Raw genomic sequence first — 21,638 nt, forward strand, 5'->3', positions numbered from 1 at the left:
TCCGTATCTTTGGAGAGACTGCTGCTACAGATACAATAAACTTAATATTAAGGGCTTGTTAACATGGGACATTAGTGCATGGCAAGCAGGTGTGCTATAGGTTCACGTTAACGTCCCATGTGGAAAAGTCCTAAGTATAATAAACTACTATGGAGCCCTTTGCAGCTTTTGTTACCAAGTTCATAGTAGATCTATATAGCTAGGGCCCTACCAAATTCACGGTCCATTATGGTCAATGTCATTTTACGTTTTCAGATGTTTAAATCTGAAATTTCATGGTGTTATAATGGTGGGGGTGCAACCCAAAAGGGGATATTTGTGTGTGTGTGGGGGGGTGGGGGGGTCACAAACCTGTTGTAGAAGACTCATGGGATTGCAACCCTCACTTCTGTGCTGCCTTCAGAGCTGGACTCTGAAGTCAGCAACCATGGAGCTTCCTGCAGCCGCAGAAGGTTCCCGGAGTGGAGATGGGTCTGATCTCCCCCGTGCTGCTGGAAGTGCCCTAGCCAGGGGCAACCATCATAGGCCCTACTCCTTCTAAGCAGTGGATCTATAGTCTATGCTCTCATTCTGTAGTAACGTTTTGAGCTAGTGCTTATAGTTGGATTCCTAATTCACTCAGTTTCTGAGCCGACTTTCATAATATCCAGGAATACTTGCACAAATTTAAGGAATGCTTTGAACATCAGCCATTGATCTGAGAGCTCTCAGACCCTTGCTTTTAAAATTTTATATTCTATAGATGTGTTCTTAGAATGGAGAAACTTATTAAAGGCCAGCACTTGCCATACTCTGTCAAGGGTTAACTTTGATAGCCAGTGAATGATATTTTTGCCTCTGTACTGTATTTATAACTTTCAATATGTTTCTGCAAATCATTGACCAGCTGATACCAGTTTACCCATGGATTGGTCCATTTCATTTTACAAGTATTTAATCGAAACTTAGATGACCATTGAATTTCAGTTTATGGCAAATGAAACGCAAAGCATGTTGATGGGCATTTCTTTCATCTTCCAACTTACTGCAATAATTATACCATAGAACTGCCCTAGTTCATTCCTTCTAGAAACAGTCTATAGCTTAACTCATTTGTTACAGAACTGTCTTGTGTTTTATTTTTAAAATCAGAGTGCAGAAGGCCATTGTAGAGGAGGCTTCTGTATTAAGTGCTGCAGGTACTTGGACAGACCTCAAGGCCATCAGCAAAGTGAAGAAAAAAGCTAGAAGAATTCTCCAAGAAATGGTAGCAAACATCTCACCTGCTTTGATCAGGTAATAACCATAGTTTGGTGAACTATTTTTATGCTTGCCTAGCATCAGGGGAAGGATCTCCAGTCTTTGCCCTTGTACATGAGCACAGCAGTCACTTCCTGCCTAAAAATTCCTATTTTATAGCTAACCCTAATGCTACCTCAAAACATGAGGATTATAGGTTTTAGCCTTAAAAAATGAAGTGTAATCATACTCTCATATTGGAACACAAGGAATCTGTGGGCTTTCCAACTTACAAATAGTATGATAAAATTTAAATAAATACACTTTCCCCCCCTGAATTAAGCTCCTTGCTGTCAGCCCCAGGGTACCCTCTATTGTTACTGCCTAAATCAGCTTAAGCATCTTGCTGCAGTAACTTATGATCAATAGTCCATTTAACAATATTTTTCTTTAGTTGTGACTCTTAAGATAGGAATCAAATTTCATGCTTCAGTGTGCAAGCTGATCACGAGAGATGTTAGGAAGGAATTCTCCCTGATTATGCCCCCAACAACTCCACTGACCAGTTGGTGTTGAAACTCTACATCTCTATGTGACCATATTGGTTATAAAAGCAATACAACAGGAAGGCCACTTTGAATTAAACTTAAAATTCTCTTGGGTTTAACATTTTTCACCCTTAGGTTGACTGGTTGGGTGTTACTGAAATTATTTAACAGCTTCTTTTGGAACATTCAGATCCACAAAGGCCAATTGGAGATGGTCAAAGCAGCCACCAAGGTAAGAAAATTACATAAACTCTTAAAACATGGGGAAACTTCTGATGTTACTTTCACTGGTGTAAATCAGGAGTGACTCCATTGAAGTCAGTGAAGTTATACCAGTCTAAATGAGATCAGAATCAGGCCCCAGTTCAGATCCTGTGCTATCCAGTTCTGTGAACATACCATTCAGCAGACCTGTCTTTTTTAGATAATCCTAGGTACTAGAGATACTGTGCTCTTTCAGCTGTGTGTTCACAGCACCCTAAAAGGTTTTATCTCAAGTTTCAGGATCGTTTTTGAGTGTAATGTCTGATGTGACCCACTGTAGAATGTTCTCTGCCCCCCCACCCCCCCCAATGCTGATACAGCTGCAGGCTAATAAATTACTAAACTTTTTAAAACTACTTATACATATATTTAGACTTCAAGGAATAACCTGGTCTTCATACTTGTCTGCAAAGTGCCTCACCTACTGCTTGCTTATTTATTTAAATTTATTATAAGCATCCTTTCAAGTTCTACCAGTCCTTACCCCTCCCATTTCACAATATCAATATCCTGAATTTTCTACGCCTTTTATGCAGAATTTACCACAGAAAGGTGCTATATGACCCATACACTATCAAGGAATAAATAATTGCACTGAAATGAGAGAGAGAGGCACCATTGATTTCTAAGGAACTTTACCGGGAGCATTTGGAGACATTGTGCAATATTGCTTAGATAGATAGTATGCAGTGAGAATAAAATGGCAGGTTTTTTCCTTATGTAATCAGTTACCGTGTTAGCATTTTGGAGTACAATGGCCTGGGAACATTGCTGCTGATAAAGTTAAGTTACTTTTTTACAAAACAAGTCAACAACCTGTTTACAGTGGAAAATTTTGGCACATCTCAAATAATTGTCGTCATCTTGCATTGATACTGTAAGTCTGAAAAACCTGCTAATGTCATTCTACTGCTCCCTGCAGTGCCTACAGTACAAACACTGGTAGTGCAATTGCCTAGTCTGTTCTCGCTGCTAAAGCAAATAAGTGGAGAAGTGTAAACTGAAATTCTGTCAGTTCTACTAATCTAAGGTGTTACTCGGTAAAGAAAATTTAGAAGACAAAATTCTTCTTCGAGATGTGTCCCTGTGAGTGCTCCACTCCAGATTTAGGTGCGTCTTTGCTCAGAGAGTTTTACCGCAGGGCCCATATGGGTTGTGCATGAACGTTGCCTGCCTCATGCGCCGTTGTCTGTTCAAGTGTCGCGTGCACAATCCGGACTCCTCAGTTCCTTCTCAGCTGTCCCCGGCCTGAGACGGAGCGCTGCAGTGCCGTTCATACCTAGTTTTTAGTTTAGGAAATAGTTATTTAGTGTTAGCCAGTTTATACCATTTGTATTTTAGTGCCAAGTTTTTTTTCTTTTCCAAGATCCTCGCAGTGGCAACGGGGCATCTGAGGAAGCCAGGAATAATTATATTTCCTTATCTGGCCGATTGTCTCCTCAAGGTGTACACTCTATTGGAAGCTGTTCACTCCATGCAAACGGCAATAAGCTGTTTCCACAGCCTCAGCCTACAAAGAAATCAATGATAGAACCTACCCAACAGTTGGTATTCAGCTTATGGCCCACGAATGCATACAACTTTTGAGCCACGTGGCAGCATGCACATTTGTAGTCAATTATACGTGTTTGCACATGCACTGCCTGCAGGGATGGCTATCAACAGTGTACAAACCAAACAAGCACAACATGAACATCCGCTTAACAATGTCCCACAAGAGCAAGGAATCATTAACCTGGTGGACTCACCCACCCAACCTGTGCTTGGGGATCCCGTTCACACAGATTCCTCCCCCCCCCCCGCCCCCCACCGTCACAATTGCTCACGACAGATGCCTTCCTCGTGGGGTAGGGGAGCAAACAAGGAACATCGCTCAGCACAGAGGCTATGGTCCACAACAGAGACCAGGTTACATATAAATTTCCTGGAACTTCGCGCTATGCGCAATGCCTGCCTCCACTTCCTACCATTCATACAAAATTAACATGTACGAGTGATGACCGACAACATCACTTGTATGTTTTATATAAACAGGCAGGGGGGAGCCAGATCCCTTTCACTCTGCTCCGAGGCTATCAAGCTCCGGAATCTACGCATCCGTCACAACATCCACATTTCAGCTGCATTTCTACCTGGCTGCCAGAACACCACGACAGACGAACTCAGCAGATGGTTTCCTCAGGACCACAAATGGGAACAAAGCAACCCAGTACTTCAACATATATTACGACAGTGGGATCACCCACGTATAGACCTTTTTGCCACAGTCCGCAACAGCAAAAGTCCCCTATTCTGTTCCAGAGCAGCCCTGGGGAAACACTCTTGGAGAGATGCATTCTTAATCAGCTGGATCGCAGATCTCCTATATGTGTTTCCACTGATACCACTGCTCCCCAGGGTCATACAGAAAATAAGAACCGATAGAGCCAGAGTCATCCTAATAGCCCCTACGTGACCGAGACAGCAGTGGTACCCCTTCTTGAAACGCATGTCAGCACAGCCCCGATCACTCTTCCCCTGCACCCAGACCTACTTACACAACAGGAGGGACAATTACAGCACCCCAACTTGCAAATGCTACAGCTCAAGGCATGGCTGCTTTATGGCTCTCTCATGATGAGCTAACCTGCTCAGAACAGGTTCAACAATAGGAAGCTATCTACATGCTCCACTTACGTACACAGGTGGAAGAGATTCATAACATGGTGTACCACAAAACGAGCATATGCTGTATCTGCTCCTCTCATGATGATACGAGACTATCTCTTAGGGCTTAAATGGTTGGGGCTTTCCATTAGCTCACTGAAGGTTCACTTAGCGGTGATCACTGCTTTCCACCAAAAGATTGATGAGACCTCAATCTTTGCTCACCCTATCACCAAAAAATTCCTCCGAGGCATCCACACCCTCTCTCTGGATGTGAGGCCACATACTGTACCTTGGGACTTAAATCTTGGGCCAACCGTCCTGACTCGTCAACCGTTCAAACCTTTGGCAACTTGCTCCTTGTTACACTTGTCCATGAAAGTATCCTTTTCGGTTGCCATCACATCCATGAGACATGGGGGAGATAGAGGCACTTATGGCTGACCCCCCCCCCCCATACTATCTTTCGTAAGGATAAAGTTATGTTATGCACTCATCCCAAATTCTTAGCTGAGGTGCACTCATACTTCCACATTAACGAACCTCTGCAGCTCCCAACTTTCTTCCCCAAGCCAAACGCAAATTCGTTAGAGGTGACCGTGCACACGCTGGAAGTTAGAAGGGCTTTGACCTTTTATCTAGACAGAATTAAACCATTTCGGGCTTCTCCTAAACTCTTCGTATCAGTAGCAGAACGGTCCAAAGGAGTGCACATACCAAACAGAGGCTCTCTAAATGGATATCTGGATGCATTCGACTATGCTATCAGCTAAAAGGCACTCAGCTTCCAGCAACCATTAGTGCGCATTCCACGAGGTCTACATTGATGTCCACGGCATTTCTAAACAATGTCCCATAGATAGACATTTGCAAGGCTGCCATCTGGGCATCCAGACACACCTTTGCCAAACATTTACGCTATCACGCAAGGCCCTAAAACAGATACTCAACTTGGCCGAGCAGTACTTTCCACTGTTTTATTTCCTACTGCAAAGCCCCTACCATCCTAAAGGGCACTGCTGTACAATCACCTGGAGTGGAGCACCCACAGGGACACCTCTCGAAGAAGAAGAAGGTTACTCACTTTGTGCAGTAACTGAGGTTCTTTCAGATGAGTGTCCCTGTGGGTGCTCCATTACGCACCCTCCTCCCTCTTCTTCGGAGCTGGATACAGGTTCTGAGTAGAGAAGGAACTGAGGAGTCCGGATTGCACACGCAACGCTTCAACAGACAACAGCGCGTGAGGCAGGCACCACCATGTATGCGCAACCTGTATGGGCACTGCAGTAAAACTCTCCGAGTGAAGGCATGGGGATGCACCTACACCTGGAGTGGAACAATCACAGGGAGACTCATCTCGAAGAACCTCAGTTACTGCACAAGGTGAGTAACCTTCTTTTCACTCCACAGTATCCTATTAATTTTGTTTTATCTTTTTTTCTCCCTCCCCCAAATAGATGAATTTGCCTCTTATCTTCTTGCCTGTTCACAAATCTCACATTGACTATCTGCTCCTTACATTCATTCTTTTCTGCCATAACATCAAAGCACCGTACATTGCTGCAGGGAATAACCTCAACATTCCCATCTTCAGGTAAGGATAATATGCTGAGCTAAACTTTAACTTACTCTCAATAAAGCCAAAGGGGCATATGCTCAGTTGGTGTATATTGTCATAGCTCCACGCCAGCTGAGGATCTGCCCCAAATTGTTCAGGATTTGTGATAAGGGAATTTAGTCTTGTGGTCATACTTTGGAATTTACTTTGGTCCTATCTAGCTTATCTAGCTTTACTTTGGTCTTATTCGAGAGAGAGTCTTGAAAGAGAGATTCTTTAAGGAAGTTGGAAAAGGAAGAAGACTTAGTTGAGACTTAGTTACTGAGTCGCTTTGAGGAAGGGGTGTATGAAGAAATCCTGATAAATGTGGGATAGCACAAGTTTAAGAGCATCTGTTCCTCTTCATCTTTGGAGACTCATTGGGATTTAGGGGAAATTAAGTGTATTCAGTTAGTGGCAGGCAACATAGAACTTTGAACACTGAGGGCTGTTTAAGTCAAATACTGCAGCACTTATCTTTGTAAGTTATGTCAAGTGTTGAAGGATTGAGAACACTCGCATAAGCTTTTGAAATTTGGCAGTAATGTAGGGACTAGAATTCTTGCAGATCACTCGCTATCTATCTTCAGTATTTATATGGCCCCCATCATTATAGAATTTGAACACCTTAAAATTTGTAATGTATTTATCCTCCCAACATCTCTGTGAGGGAGGGCAGTGCTCTTAGTCCCATTTTACAGGGTCACAAAGGGAGTCTGGCAGAGCAGGGTCCTAGACTAGTGCCCTAACCACTAGAACATTCTTCCTCTCTTTCATTTGAGGGAGAATGGCTGAGATATGCACATTGTTCTGCCTCATCTAATTTTTTCCTGAAGCTGTTGGCTGGTTTATACATTCCACTCTTTTCATATTTGACTAAAATTGGTGAATAAAATCATTTCTTGCTTTGTAGCACATTGATCCGCAAGCTGGGAGGCTTTTTCATTCGGAGGAGGTTGGATGAGAACCCTCATGGACGTAAAGATGTCCTTTATAGAGCTTTGCTGTATGTGGTATGTATCTTTTCTTAATTTGCAAATATAAAATTTGATTAGTCACAGAGAAGGGGGAAAGAGCACCCATGTATGTTAGAAAAACGTAGGTTGGTTCTCTTTAACTTCATTAATTTGAACAGCATTGCCTGATGAGAAAGTGAAATTGTTTATTATTATCTTGATTTTAGCATGTGTGTGTGTTTTGGTACATTAGAGATAAACATCCGATGAAGTGAGCTGTAGCTTACGAAAGTTTATGCTCAAATAAATTGGTTAGTCTCTAAGGTGCCACTAGTACTCCTTTTCTTTTTGTGAATACAGACTAACATGGCTGTTAATCTGAAACTAGAGAAACTGTAAATTCTGTGCTGAGTGAGGTCCTGAATCTATGAAGTGCATGAGAGTCGAGGGTGTTCAGCACCCGTCAGGATCAAATTTTTCCCCTGTGTGAGTCTGTAACGGGGATATGGGATTGCCTTCAGTGTAAATTAACAGTAACATTAGGCCTACTGGGACAGCTTCTGATTTCACTTACACTAAGGTAAATGTAGAGCAGCAGTTCCCAAATTGTATTTGTTCACGTATTTAATGGGCGTTTGAAGTACCACATGCACACTTCTTTCTTTTGCACATTTATTTTAGGCCTCAGTAGGTTTAATTTAAGTATTTCTGGACTCTGTGGTAAAATATATCCCTAAAGAAGCCAAAAATGTTCAGTTATAATTAGGGCTGGCAGGAAAGCAAGAATTCCATTTTGTGAAAAATGTTGAGGTTTTGCCATTTGTTTACATTCCGATGTGGCACGAAATCAAGACATTTCAAAAATGTGTAGTGAAAAAAGAGACCACTCTAGAATAGCCAGTAGCCCTGCGGTTAGACCACACATCTGGGATATTGGACATCTAGGTTCAAGTTCCTAGCCTAAAAGGCAGAGTGCCCTAATACTGGATTATGCTGTTCTATGGTCTCTCATATTTATCAGAAACTTCATGATGGAAAACCTTCCTGATGAAAGTTGAATTGAAACTGCTCTGTTTCCATGAAAAGTTTTGGTTTTGTCAAATCAGCATTTTCCATAAAAAGTTTAATTGAAAAGTTCCCAACCAGCTGTAATTATAACATCCTTTGTAAACATCTCAAGTTTTTAGACAGTCCATCAAAAAGAAACATAATGAGGCAGCCGTTATTTCTTTCATCTTACTCAAATTATAAGAAACAATTAAATGTCATAAATGCTTTCTTGATATGCTATGGTATGCCATTAACTACACTCAGTGGATTGTCTCTTTTTAACTTATCTAGTCTAAGTTTTAAATTCCTGCTAATTTTATCGGAATTATTACTGAACAGTAGCCAGAATTCATTTAGCTTCCTGTCTGACAAAATTTAAATCAAGAAAATTATGAAATATTTTGAGAAAGCTCTGGGAGAGAATAAGAGAAGTGCCATTACAAAGAACGGTGCACATGTGCAGCAGGGCAGGGGCTCAGAGGGCAGATATAGAGAGATGGGGGGGGACGCTTGGCTGGAATTGGAGGGGCTTCAGCTCCACGAAGCATCTTGCTCTTCAGCAGAATGCTGGGCATGCTGCACGGTGGCTCCCCCTGCTGAGAAGAAGCTCAAATTATAGCCAGCTGGCTGCTGTCCTGGTGAACAGCCAGTCAGTTCTCCTTAGTCCTGTAGCCAGGCTTTTATCCACTGGTTCTGGCCAACAATCCTTCCCTCTCTACCTCTTGCAGCAGCTCCCTGTGTGGGGCCCTTTTATCTCATGCTCCCTGCAACTGTAGGTTTTGCAGTGGCTCTGAACTGGCCTGAACTCATGTGTCTTTTCAGATGAGAGAGGCTCTGGCACTGTGATATGGAACTTTGCAAAATCGCCCCAGTAGCTGGAGCTGTGTGATTTGGTGCAAGCTGAAGGCTAGGCCCAGCAAAAAGCTAGGCAACTGTGCACAACTTGAGAGTGCAGTTCCCACAGCATTCAATACACTGCTAAATAAAGCTACTATGATGACATGGTCGTACAGAGTTACTCATCGAAATTGCTGAAAGTGTCCAGGAGGGTGTTTTGCTTCTCAGGCATTGTAGGATGTACTGAAGTGCATGGAATGACTTTTTATTTGAAACCAAAATATTTTTAAAAGAATTTTGGTGCATCATTTCCAGCAAGCTCTCATGCCACCCTGCCATACATGTACAAAAATTTGGGAACTCCTACCCTACTGACTTTGTTGAAATCCAGAGAAGAGAATAATTTAGGTGTCTTTAAAATATTTAATTATTGCTAGGTTGCTTCTTTTTGGTTTTGCAGCTGAAGTGATGTTTTAAAGTCCATGGTATTACTTTGGATATAGATTAGTGTAACTGGGATCAGAATTTGGTTGTATAAAAGTCTAATTTCCTCTTATAATTCTTGATTATTCTTGCAGATTTGTATTTATTTCAGCTCCAGTTTTGTAAAGAGGATTCTATTGCTGATATGGAATTTCTATGTCTGTATCATTAGTTTTTTTTGTTTTTACTCACTGTCCCTTTAGCACATAGAGGAGTTGCTTAGACAGCAGCAGTTCTTAGAGATATTCCTGGAAGGGACGCGTTCTCGGAGTGGAAAAACATCCTGTGCCAGAGCAGGTCTCTTATCTGTGGTGGTAGATGCTCTCTTCACAAATGCCACCCCTGACATACTAATTATACCTGTGGGAATCTCCTATGATCGCATCATTGAAGGTCACTATAACAATGAACAGCTGGTAAGAAGCAACTGAAGACTTATTGTCTTGCCTAGGGGATTTTCTGCTTAAGTAAAAATGTATCTAATTTTTGTGCTAGCACTGGTATGCCATGAGTGCTTTAACTTTTTGTGTCAGAATTAAAAATGCAACGTAATGTGAATCATGAAAGCTTTCTAGGTCAAGTACTATCTTGATATTTGAGTCTTGTATATTACTAGATACAAATTCACCACTTAACAAATACAAATAATAATAAGGATAAAAGCCATATGATTCCTAGGCTTTTGTCATGGCTCTACTCTTTGACTTTTAAAGCTACATGTCAAAAGACCTGGATTTATTGTAACTGTGGTTATGCTTCCGTAAAATATCAATGAACTTTTAATTGTAAATGAACGTTGGTTTTTGCTTTTCAATGTTTTGCAGGGGAAGCCTAAGAAGAACGAAAGCCTTTGGAGCATAGCCAGAGGAGTCTTCAGAATGCTGCGGAAGAATTACGGTTGTGTCAGAGTAGACTTTGCACAACCATTTTCCTTAAAAGTAAGTTTCATATTCATAGAAACACTTAAGTTCTTATGAATTCTTAGCCGCTTTAAAATGCGGGAAACCACAAGCTAAACTGTTGGTGCAGAAGTATTGTTTTCAGCCTATCAATGCAATGAAGCTGTTTTTCCAAAAATTCACTATTTGATACCCCTGAGAAGATTCATAGGGTGTTGGTCCATGGTATGAAGTCCAGTACAGGTACAAGTGTTATAACATAATGTCAGACCAGACTGAGTCATTGGACATAAAGCCAGTATTTTTCTTCCATGAGTGATCAATAATAGAGGAAAGTAAAAATTCCCCATGATGCATCTGATCAATTGTGTATTGCTGTACAAAAAAATGGGGAAATATATTTCCTGTACAGTAGTTGACTGTCAAATAGTTTTTTATCTTTAGGTCTTACTCAGCAATATGTATTAAAATGTACAGAATTTCAGTTTGAAAAACAAAGCTAATTTTGGCAACCCAAACAAAATTAATGCCAGTCAACCTGGGTTTATAGAAAGTAGACAGTCAAATTAATTTAATATCTTTTAGCTGAGATTGAGTTTGATAATGGAAATAATGTTGATGTAATATACATATACTGCTGTAAGGCATTTGTGAACAAGCGGTGCAAGCTGAGTAGAGAGCTGTCTTTGAAAATTTACCCCTAATTATTTAAGTAGCTTTGCTTGAAGGTAAATGTTTTCCCGACCAGCAGGCAGAGTGGGTATATGGACTGCGGAAACAGTCTTTATTATAGGAACCAGAAGAACATAATATCCTGAAGACAGAGTAACTTAAGTGGTAACCTTTAAAGACAGAAGTTTTAGTTGTTTGTTAAAAGCATAGAATTCTTGAGGTCCAGTCATGTGCTGTACCTCCTGAGAAACACAGCACAGAAGATACAGCTGAGAGGATGGGGGGGCAAAGGTGGTTTTAGACACCTTCCTGCTGCCTACGTTCTGGGAAGTGTAATTTACAACAGTCTCCCCATGGTTGCCTGAAATTTGTTACTGCCAGAATTTCTGTAGTGGTGTTCATCTGTGGAGATGCCCTGAATGCTAGAGCCGGTGAGGAGGCAGTATAAGACCATTAATGTCATCCATATGCTGCTCCTCCACTGGGGACTTGATATTGCTCCCATTCAAATCAATGGGAAACCTCCCATTCACTTGAATGGTGCAGGATCTATCCCCAAGGGAGTTTCTGCCAAAGTGGTGCAGGGGAATCTTTCCCTTGGGTTTTTTTTTTTAAATTGCAGTATTTTCCCCAAACTAACAATTCTGTTCAGAGGGAAAGCTTCTCCTCTGCCTGATGCTAACTCCAGACAGAACCACCAATGCACCAGTGAAGAAACTGTAGTGATCTTCACACAATCTCGCCTCTATTTTTTTGTACTTACTATTTCATGGTTGCTTTTTTTTTTTTTGGGGGGGGATTTGTACAAATAAGAGTGCAAAATTTGCTGTTAGATGTTACAATTAATGGAAAAATGTACAAATAAGTATTATATTTACAGGAATACCTAGACAGCCAAAGTCAAAAACCTATGCCTGCCATGCTATCTTTGGAGCAAGCTCTCTTACCAGCTATACTTCCTTCACGGTAGGATGTTTTTCTGGAACCTTTTTGGTAGTATTTTTGGATTAATGTATATTTCAAGTAGTGCCTGGTAGTTATATCCTACGAATAATTAAACTGTTTCCCATGTAACCCTTATGGAAAAATCCTATAAAATAGAACACAAACATGAAAATTTTACTCTAGGATTTTTAAACTATCCTATACAATTCTAATAAATTGAAGAATATATTCCTGCTGTAGAACTCCTGTTCAAATAAACTATGGGAATGTTATCATTCTCTGTTAAATTCTGTGTAGTTTTAGAATAATTTCAAGTGAACTTTATTGGTTTAATAAATTTTAAATTCTATAGGAGTGTTGTACAAGGAAAGAAAATGACACATTTTGAAACATATCTTTTTTAAAATCTCCCACATAATCTAGATATTATTTCTAGTTACTCTAAGATGAAAGGCATGTATTCATTCACTCACTAATGATTTCTGATTCAGCACTACACAATGATTGCCAGGGCTGTTGTCAGTGAGCTCCCATCTGTTAATAACTTTGCTCAAAATGTAAAACTGTGTTGTGGAGATATTCCTGAATTTTAGACTATTTTATATTTAATTTTTAGTAATTTTCATGGCTTGTTTAAGCCTGTGTGGTACTACTTGGCTACTCTGATACTTGGTGCCTGTAAAGAGAAGTTGAGTAAGTCATTTGTCTTTAAAGCATTGTCATGCCATGCCATACCCTTGTTTTGATATGCAAAACAGCTGGACTGAAAACTCTCTTCTAAAAAGGTTTGCATAATATGTTTGTTGTTGCTCAAATTCATTAAAGGAAGGGATTGTGGGACATGTCTGATGTAATGGAGAAGTCTGAATGGCCAAAGAACAAAGTGAATACTCTATGTTGCTTTTCTTAGAAGGTTTAGGAATATGTGTTATAACATGAAGAAAGAGTCTGGAATATGTTGAGAAAAGTAGTTAATGAGAACTTTGTGGGACTTGTAATGCTTAAAGACATTTTTGTATTCTTGTTAGAATGTCTGATTTTATTTGGGCATTATAATTCATTTAATGTTTGTAAATGATGATGATGTAGGTTAGAATTTGACAAGACTTGGATGTTTTCACACCATAAATTATTTGTATGCTATCTTCAGGCCTAATGATGTTGTGGATGAAGGTACAGAGGCTGCGCTGGGTGATTCCAGGGATTTATCCAGTGAGCCCTTTAGAAGACAGTTGATAGCCAACTTGGCTGAGCATATATTGTTCAGTAAGTATAGAATCAGTCATATGTATTGACTGTATATCTTGGTCCTCTGACTGCATTTACTAATTTACCATTTGATAGCATTTTTACTTGGCTGAGGGTGATTTTTCAGGTAAGAATTTTGTTTACTTAAACACTTAAAATCTCATCCCTTTTTAAATGAAATTGTCTCTCTACGGCATTCTTATTTCATTTGCTCTGATACATTTACGTTCTTTAGGCCTGTATCCTGGGTTGCTGCTGACTTGCTATAAGTGTTTGAGTCAACTGTTGTGCATTTACATTCCTTTTGGCAAGAAGTAGGAAATTGCCCCCAGAGGTAGAGCTGTTGAAATCACCATGTCTTTAAAGAATTACTTGAGTTTGTGTATCTGCTTATCCAACCATTGTCCAGCTTTGTAGGTTCTATAATATGCTGTTTGGACACCAGGTCAGATACGTGAACAAAGACATAGCTATAAATAATGGTACTTAGTTATATATTTTAGCAAATGTTTGAGACAGACTACTTCTCTCATGCTTATTAATTAAAACCACTTTGGTCAGTTAATGTTTTACATTTCTAAAGTACTACAAAAATGTTGAATAATCATCTCAGCCCCTTTCCTAGCTAGGTATGTGTAATCACCCCATGTTACACATGAAGAAAATGAGGTTCTGAGAGTTGGGGTGATTTGCCAAAGGCTGCATGGCAAGTTAGTGACAGAGTTCTCTAGAGTTCCTCTGGCTTCTTGCTCTTTGATTAGTCCCTTAAAGTACACTACAGCTTGTTGAAAATGTAAAGCCCTATAGAAATGTGTAAGGGCCATCTATAATTATTAGTTGATTCGTGCTATCTGTCATTTTATGCCATATTAATGACTTGTTAAGCATTTCAGATGCTTAACAGGTCAGCATAGCTTTGTTTTGTTTGCTTCTAGCTGCTAACAAGTCATGTGCTGTGATGTCAACACACATAGTTGCCTGTTTGCTGCTCTACCGACATAGGAAGGTAAGGCTATATTGCTGCTGAAATAGCCATATGCTATCCAGTGGTGAGAAAAGTGTGCACTTTCAAATTATTTTAATGTAATATTGAAGAGATTTCAGCTAGCTTATTATAATGGGTGTTCCAGTTAATGGTGGGTACTTAAAGATATTGTGCTACTTTGATTTCAGTTATCGTTAGGCTTGGCAAAATTCAATTTTTATTTTTTTTTATAATTTTGACAGATAATATTGATGGTTTTTAAAAGCATTTTGTAGGTTTTTATCAAAATGTTCATAGTTGTGGAAAATTATGACATGTTAATGGTGGAGGGGGGGAAGACTAATTATTTAATGACCGTAGATGCTGAGATTAAAAGTTAAAACGGTATAACCAGTAAAACTCAAATTGTCAACATTAAATGTCAAAGTATACAAAGTAAATATCCTTAAATCAAACTTAAATTTTGATTATCAGTGGAAATATATTTTTGTCAGCTTGCATATGTATGATGAAATCTGTTTACCGACTTTTCCTGATAGAAATCAAGTCTTTCCAATCCTAGTTATCATTGAAGAAAAAGGAACCTTTTCCTAAAAATTTAACAAAAAACCCTGTCATCCCATGTTAATTTTAGGATTTACCTGTGATTCTTAAAAGCAATAATTTTGTTCCTTTTTATTGTTAATGGGTGGTGGTGGTGCTTTGTTTTGTTTTTTGTTTTGTTTTGTTTGTTTAAAATCTGTTATTTCAAATCGTTGTAGCTGGACAAATTGCTGAACTATTATTATGTTTGTTTTCAATTTATATTTTATAATGGAATGATACTAATGTGTAACTGAATTTTAATGTGTGGCTCCTAAAGAAAGATACAATTATTCATTGCTACACTCTCTCTTTTCCATTTTATTTAAAATTCCTCACCACCCCACCAATCCAGAGCTCTAGGTACATGTTCAGAAACTAAAATAAAACATACAAATTAGAAGAAAAGGTCAAAATATAGACTCCCCCCAAAACTAGGGTATTATCACTTTCCAGTTCAATCCAATCGTTCCCCTTTCCTATAGAGAGAATCTGGGAAAACAGATGTGCTTTGCAACAGGATCTGAAGCTCAGCAAATATGGCTTTTGGTAAACTGAGAAAGGAAGTAAGTTCCAGAGTTGAGAAAATGTTCTTCCTCAAGCCTCCTATCAATTAAAAAAAAGGTCTGTTAGCAAAAATATCTCAGGTGATCATATGATACAATGGCAGGTGAGGGAGATGTGATCTCTAAGGAACACCGGTTCTGACCCTCCTAGGGCTTTATAGCCTGTGAGATGCACTACTAAACAAACAAAGCAGTCACATCTTGCACTAGCTGTAGTTTCTGGGTGGTTTTAAGGCGTAGCCCCATGTAAAGCATTTTGTAGCCGTCCAATTGGAGCACAGTCATGGATTACTTTGGTAAAGTCTGCTTTCGAAGAAAAGATTTGTTCATGTGATAAGTTGTGCTTTGGGTTATTACAGGTTTATTATGCATTTGATTTATTTACTGTGTTTGGAGATTACAGATAAATTTAACCTGTCCTCTTAACATTTTGTCTTGGGTTAGGGTTAGAGTTTGTTATTTAATCTTGTGACTCTGGTTCTTCAGGGAATTGACCTTTCCAAGCTGGTGGAAGACTTCTTCTCTATGAAGGAGGAGGTCTTGGCCCGTGACTTTGACTTGGGATTTTCAGGAAATTCTGAAGATGTTGTCATGCATGCCATCCACCTATTGGGGAACTGTGTAAATATAACAAACACCAGCCAAAACAATGAGTTCTTCATCACTCCCAGCACAACTATTCCTGCTGTCTTTGAACTCAACTTCTACAGCAATGGTGTACTGCATGTCTTCATCAAAGAGGCCATTATTGGTATGTACTGGTTTTTAGCAGAAGATTTGTTTGTATGAAGGCTTTATTTTTCTTTTAATCCTTCCCCCGCGGCCTCTCCCCCCCAAAAGTAATACATGAAGTAAAACCATCGGCACAGAAATAACCAGTTTCCAAACAATTAAATTATCTAGGGTCAGAAAATTATTCCACCTGCCCTCAACCCATATTCACCATTAAACATATAGCTGAATGAATGCATTGTGTTTTTTTCATTCTCCTTGGCAGTCTCCATGTATTGGCCACTGCCAGAAACAGGGACCTAACTTTATGGACCAGTGATCTGATCCAGCATGGTAGATGTTCCTATCTTGGGAATATTTTAATAAGATTAGTTAATGGTTGGATCTGAATCATTATTTAACTTTTACACACAGTGGTATAATCTTTTATTGTTTAGTAGCTTTGTTATCTTTTAAAATGTTTCCTTCAGTTGTGCACCATTGTAGTTCATGTATATAGGATGATTTTGCTTTAGTCAATTGATAGTTTTCAGTTATATGTGTAATGGTTGTCAGTTTTTAAGCTTGTATAACTTTCCTGTTAATAAACCTAAGTCTCCCATATTAAAAAACTCTGTAGGAAAACTAACCACCCTTGTATTCACATTTCTACGCTAGCCTGCAGTCTTCATGCAGTGCAGAGTAAAAGGTATAGAAATGGCATCAATAGCGTTCCTCCCAACATGATTAGCCAAGAACAACTGGTCCGCAAAGCCGCCAGCTTGTGCCACCTGCTTTCCAATGAAGGCGCTATATCCTTGGTAAGCAAAGTTCATCATAGTGCTTGTCCATAACTCCAACTCCATTCTGTTAGTGTCTGTCTTCATTATTCTAAATAGAATGGATTTTTTTTAAACTGCACTCTGTTTCTAATGTAGTTGTTTGGTCTTAATATATTTACTTTAAATAAAACGTATATGATCCATTACGTGGATGTCCCATCCCCAGCAATGCTAAGAGGGAAATACCATTGTTTTAATTTGTTTCAGCAAAATGTCTCTACTTCTCAGTTGTGTAGCTGAATTAGTCTAGCTCACTTGAAACCATTTCTAGACAAATAACATGAATGATATGAGCTTGACAAGTCAATTCATTAGCTGAGATTTTCTGAGCCAGGGGAGACGACATCAATCAACATGGTGCTCATGATATGGTTTAGATGTTTGCTGTGTGTGTAGTGAATACCTGTTGGCCATGCAAGTGAGCAACTGATAGTACTGGCAATGAGCTTGGAATATTTCTGCTATTCTAGTACTAGGTCTCTCCTGCGAAGAGACTGCTTGTCAGACTATACAGTGACTTTGATCTAAACAAACTTAAACTGTGAAATCAAGACTACCAAACTCTTTGCACGTGTGACTGCAGTCAAATTGAAATCGGGTCTCCAGATTTTAAAGGCATTTTCCCAACTTATAGATTACCTCAGTAGTCATATTGCACATCATCAAATATTTATCAGTGATTTTACCCATGACTTACGGTAAACCAATAAAGGAACAGTGGCAAATACCGCAGTTTTAACTTTATAAATACTGATTATCTTTTAAAAACAATGTGTCTCCTGTTCTTTTTAATAAGTGTCCACCTAGAATCTTAGAAATACATGTTCTCCTCTTATAGATTTAGTTCTGATATTGGGAAACTTTGCTGCAGTTTCCCAGCCCCCTCTTCTTTCTTGTTGTTTGAATGGAGCATAAATTATGTTTGATTTCTTGTGCAATGCAATTTGAGGAAGAGAGCTGATTATTACATTTTATACTCCTTATTCTACCTTTGAGGGTAATGATTGTTTGTTTTTTCTTAATCTGGTAGACGTTGCCCTACTTTTCAGTGGTTATAATCTGGTGGGGAATTTTGATTCTAAGATTTTTCAAGGAGTTTCTTTAAACTATAGGAGAATTTGTGGAATAGGTCTTGCAGCTTTTATGAAGATTTTGTTCCAAACTGCTCAATGATTAGCACTTATTCATTTTAACAAAATAATAGTATAAGATGTAAAAGTTCTTTTATGTCACCTGGTCCAGCTCCTTGCCAGTGAAAGAGTCTCCATATCTCAAATGCTTTGTCCAGTCTAATTTTAATCATCCCATTCGTGGATTTTTTTGAAGTGTACGTGAGTGTAAGAGAAGAATAAAGCATGCACTAATGGAGTGGGAGCATTGATAAAGAATTGAGGAACTTGCTTAAAAGGGACATTGCTGTATATAAAAAAATATGCTGGTTGACTAGGGAAAAAGAATCTATAAGAGATTAATTTTTTAACTTTTTTTTTTTTATTTTTGTTAAGCCTTGTCAGATGTTATATCAAGTTTGCCACGAGGCAGTCGAAAGGTTTATACAATATGGCATTCTTTTGGTGGCAGAGGTAAGATGATTAGTTTTTTTTTTTTTGTTCTCCGATTTGCCTGCAGTCTTGGAATCCTTTGCTTCTCACTAACTATATGACTTATTCCAAGTATCTAAACTGGCACTTTTTCTCTTGAAGTGCATAACAACTAAGGCAATCCTAAACTGAAATGTCTTTATTCTTTTATTTTAAAGCAGAAGGTATTCTGGCAGAATCACTTTGTGATGTTACGGATGACAACATATATGGGAGCAGGATCCTAATAAAGCTAGTGCTGCTTATGATGATGATTACACCAGCTCTTAAAGTGGGCTGTGGTGATTATCTTTTAATATTGAAGTCCTTGTAAATTTCAATCACTGTGTAATACAGCTCAACCTTAGCTCCTGTATGGTCCCTTTGCTCTGGTACAGCAGCTCAAAGGGACCAGGGGTAACTGAGGATTCCCCGATACATGGGAATCCACAGGTGATGCAGCCCTAAGGCAGCTCTAGTTTGCACCAGGTTCTCCTAGTGGTCTCAGGGATCCAGGAATTGCAAAGTCAAGATATCTTTACTTCCCACATTCTACAGCACTGCAGCAAATGCAGCATGGCTGGACTAAGAATGGAGGCAGTAATTTCTGTCTTCCAGATTTGTGTCCTTCAGGGAATCTCATAACACAATTTTTTTTTATAAGTGAGTAAAAAGATTAATGTATCATGTTGCATTTTTTCCATGTCAGAATCATACCACAGCTCCGTGACAATTATAAATTAAAGTAGTGGAAAAAATAAGACAGTTACATATACTTGGCTGCTTCCTTCTTTCAGTTCTCCTGTTTGAAGGGAAACTACATCCTGTGCTTTGATGACCCTTGTTCAGCTCCACTCTGTTGCACCTCTTGTGGTATCCCAAGTTTCCCTTTTAATGTGTAGTTACAGAGGTAGAATTCACTTCACCTGTTCTCTGGAGACAGATTTTCCTGGCTCTAAAACTCTCTTGTTTTCTGGATGTGTTACCTACATTTATACATAAAATGTTGGCATATAATCATGTATTACAATGCAGTCTCTACATGAAGCATTTCTTATCCTCTGAATCCTATTCTTATTTACTTAATGTTCCAGGCTCCAGGAAAAAAATAGGTGTGTATAATGGCATAAATGTCTGTTATGTCTTTGCCTCTCAAAGCATGTGTCTTGTCTTAGGGGCTTTGTTATGAACCTATATTGTCTGTCTCCCATCTGTCATTACCATCAATAAGTGGGATAGAAGTGGCTTACAGGTCATATATAAAGCTTGTCTGTCTTCTCTTGACTTGATTGTCTGATATCTGATTTCTCAGCATGTTTTTATCCATATCTATTTGCTGTGTAAAACTTTCTTACAGTCACGACACTCATAAGTACCAAGACATGATCTGTCTTGGTTCTTATATTAGGCCCCTCCAGTGTGGTATCTGAATGCCAGACAAACAAAACACCATCCTGTTCTCTGATACTAAGGAATCAAATGATACTGTTGCAGTTATTTCCTATTTCTTCTGCACAGGCTTGCATGATTCTGTTACTGCCTTAGCTGAAATTCTAGATACCTTACTCATTTTCAAGTACTTTCCATGATCAGAATTATTAGGTTGGGTTGCTCTTAGTCCATGTGCCCATTCAGTTCAGACTAACAGGAGTATTTCCTAATTTCTCAGATTCTCTGTACAGTTTTCCTAATACAATCTCACCATCACTTTCTGCAAGATTTATTTCAAGTATTGTCTCCAGGCTGTACCACTGCTCTTGTCAGTTGTCTATATACTAATGTTTTCTCTTTTTTTCTTTGATGCTGTCTATCCTATCAATCCCATTTGCTTCACCTTGCATCCTTCTAACTCATTTCTCTGTGTAATCCTGAGGACTATCTATCTAGTCTGTTTTTTACCTGAGAGACACAGCAAGTCCATTATATATATCTTCTATATACTAGGCGAAAGAGAAAAATTAGGGACTTCATGTTTAATACAATTTAAAAGTATACATTATTAGTGGCAAACTGTGGGGAATAATCACCATTTCCCTGTTTAGGACAGTTGGGGTATGTTTTTTGGGTACTTTTCCAACTTAACCTCTGAGAAACATATCTGTGATCAACAGAAGCCTGTCAGTTGTCTGTGGCGTCTGCATCACCTTGTTTTTATTTTTATTTTTTTTTCCAGTTTATTTCTTTACAGCTGATACCTGTACATTTAGGTCTATCTGACTGTCATATTAGTTTGAACTTTTGCCATCAGTAGCTCTTCATGGTTTCTCTTTTTCCCTTTGACTCCACTGTCCACTCTATTGAACGTTATGAGCTGAAACTCTCCTAACACATCGCATCTCTTCATTTAATTTTTCCTTTGTCATTGATTTTGTTACTTGGTTTAAAATAAAACCCTCAATTACAGTAAGATTGGACAGATATTACTTCATTTTCTACAAAGACCCGTCTGTCTCTCTCATAGATGGCATGAAGATGAACACTCTGTACTTGGTCTCTGTTATGCTATTGTTTGAATCCTGCCAGGCAGGAACAGGATTAATCTAATTTTAATCACATCTCTCAGCATAAGAATTCTTGTAGCCTCTTAGTCCAGCTGCTTCACATTCATGAGATCTTGAAGCAATTCTCTACTATGTTTCTTACCTATATGTGATTGTGAGTCAATGAGACTCAAGTCCCCTTTTACTTTTGAGCATCTACTTGAAATTTCTAGGGCTTCGTGCTTCTGAGAACATGTAAGTAATTTCTAATTTACTATATTACTACTACAGTGATTTTGTTCATCGGACTAATAAAGCTGATGTCAGAGGTCCATTTGTGTCTGTCCCCCTTTTTAATACTCTTTCCTAGTTAAGGGTGGGTCGTCTGAGTCAGTCATATTTTCACTTCATCTTGTCAGCCGTGCTACCTGCCTGATTACTGAACAGGATTGCCACTTGACTTCTTTGTAAGTCCCTTCTTTGAATCTAACACAGCAGTGTTCAGACTCCTAAGCAGTCACATCCTTGA

At 39.0% G+C, this 21,638-nt stretch overlaps 1 protein-coding gene across 1 annotated transcript in view; it reads left to right on the forward strand.

Annotated features, from left to right (window-relative positions):
- The window catches only part of GPAM (glycerol-3-phosphate acyltransferase, mitochondrial), a 39,996-nt gene that overhangs the window by 11,860 nt on the left and 6,498 nt on the right, over nt 1-21,638 (forward strand). Inside the window, exons 6-17 of the mRNA XM_077823165.1 lie at nt 1,132-1,275; nt 1,902-1,998; nt 6,134-6,270; nt 7,187-7,286; nt 9,803-10,015; nt 10,424-10,537; nt 12,051-12,136; nt 13,266-13,381; nt 14,299-14,369; nt 15,983-16,247; nt 16,886-17,028; nt 18,555-18,632. Of these exons, the coding sequence (XP_077679291.1) occupies nt 1,132-1,275; nt 1,902-1,998; nt 6,134-6,270; nt 7,187-7,286; nt 9,803-10,015; nt 10,424-10,537; nt 12,051-12,136; nt 13,266-13,381; nt 14,299-14,369; nt 15,983-16,247; nt 16,886-17,028; nt 18,555-18,632 (1,564 nt within the window). The remainder of the gene's footprint in view (nt 1-1,131; nt 1,276-1,901; nt 1,999-6,133; nt 6,271-7,186; nt 7,287-9,802; nt 10,016-10,423; nt 10,538-12,050; nt 12,137-13,265; nt 13,382-14,298; nt 14,370-15,982; nt 16,248-16,885; nt 17,029-18,554; nt 18,633-21,638) is intronic.

The sequence above is a fragment of the Eretmochelys imbricata genome, chromosome 7 (genome assembly GCF_965152235.1).
Source record: "Eretmochelys imbricata isolate rEreImb1 chromosome 7, rEreImb1.hap1, whole genome shotgun sequence".
In the NCBI taxonomy this organism is placed as follows: domain Eukaryota; kingdom Metazoa; phylum Chordata; order Testudines; family Cheloniidae; genus Eretmochelys; species Eretmochelys imbricata.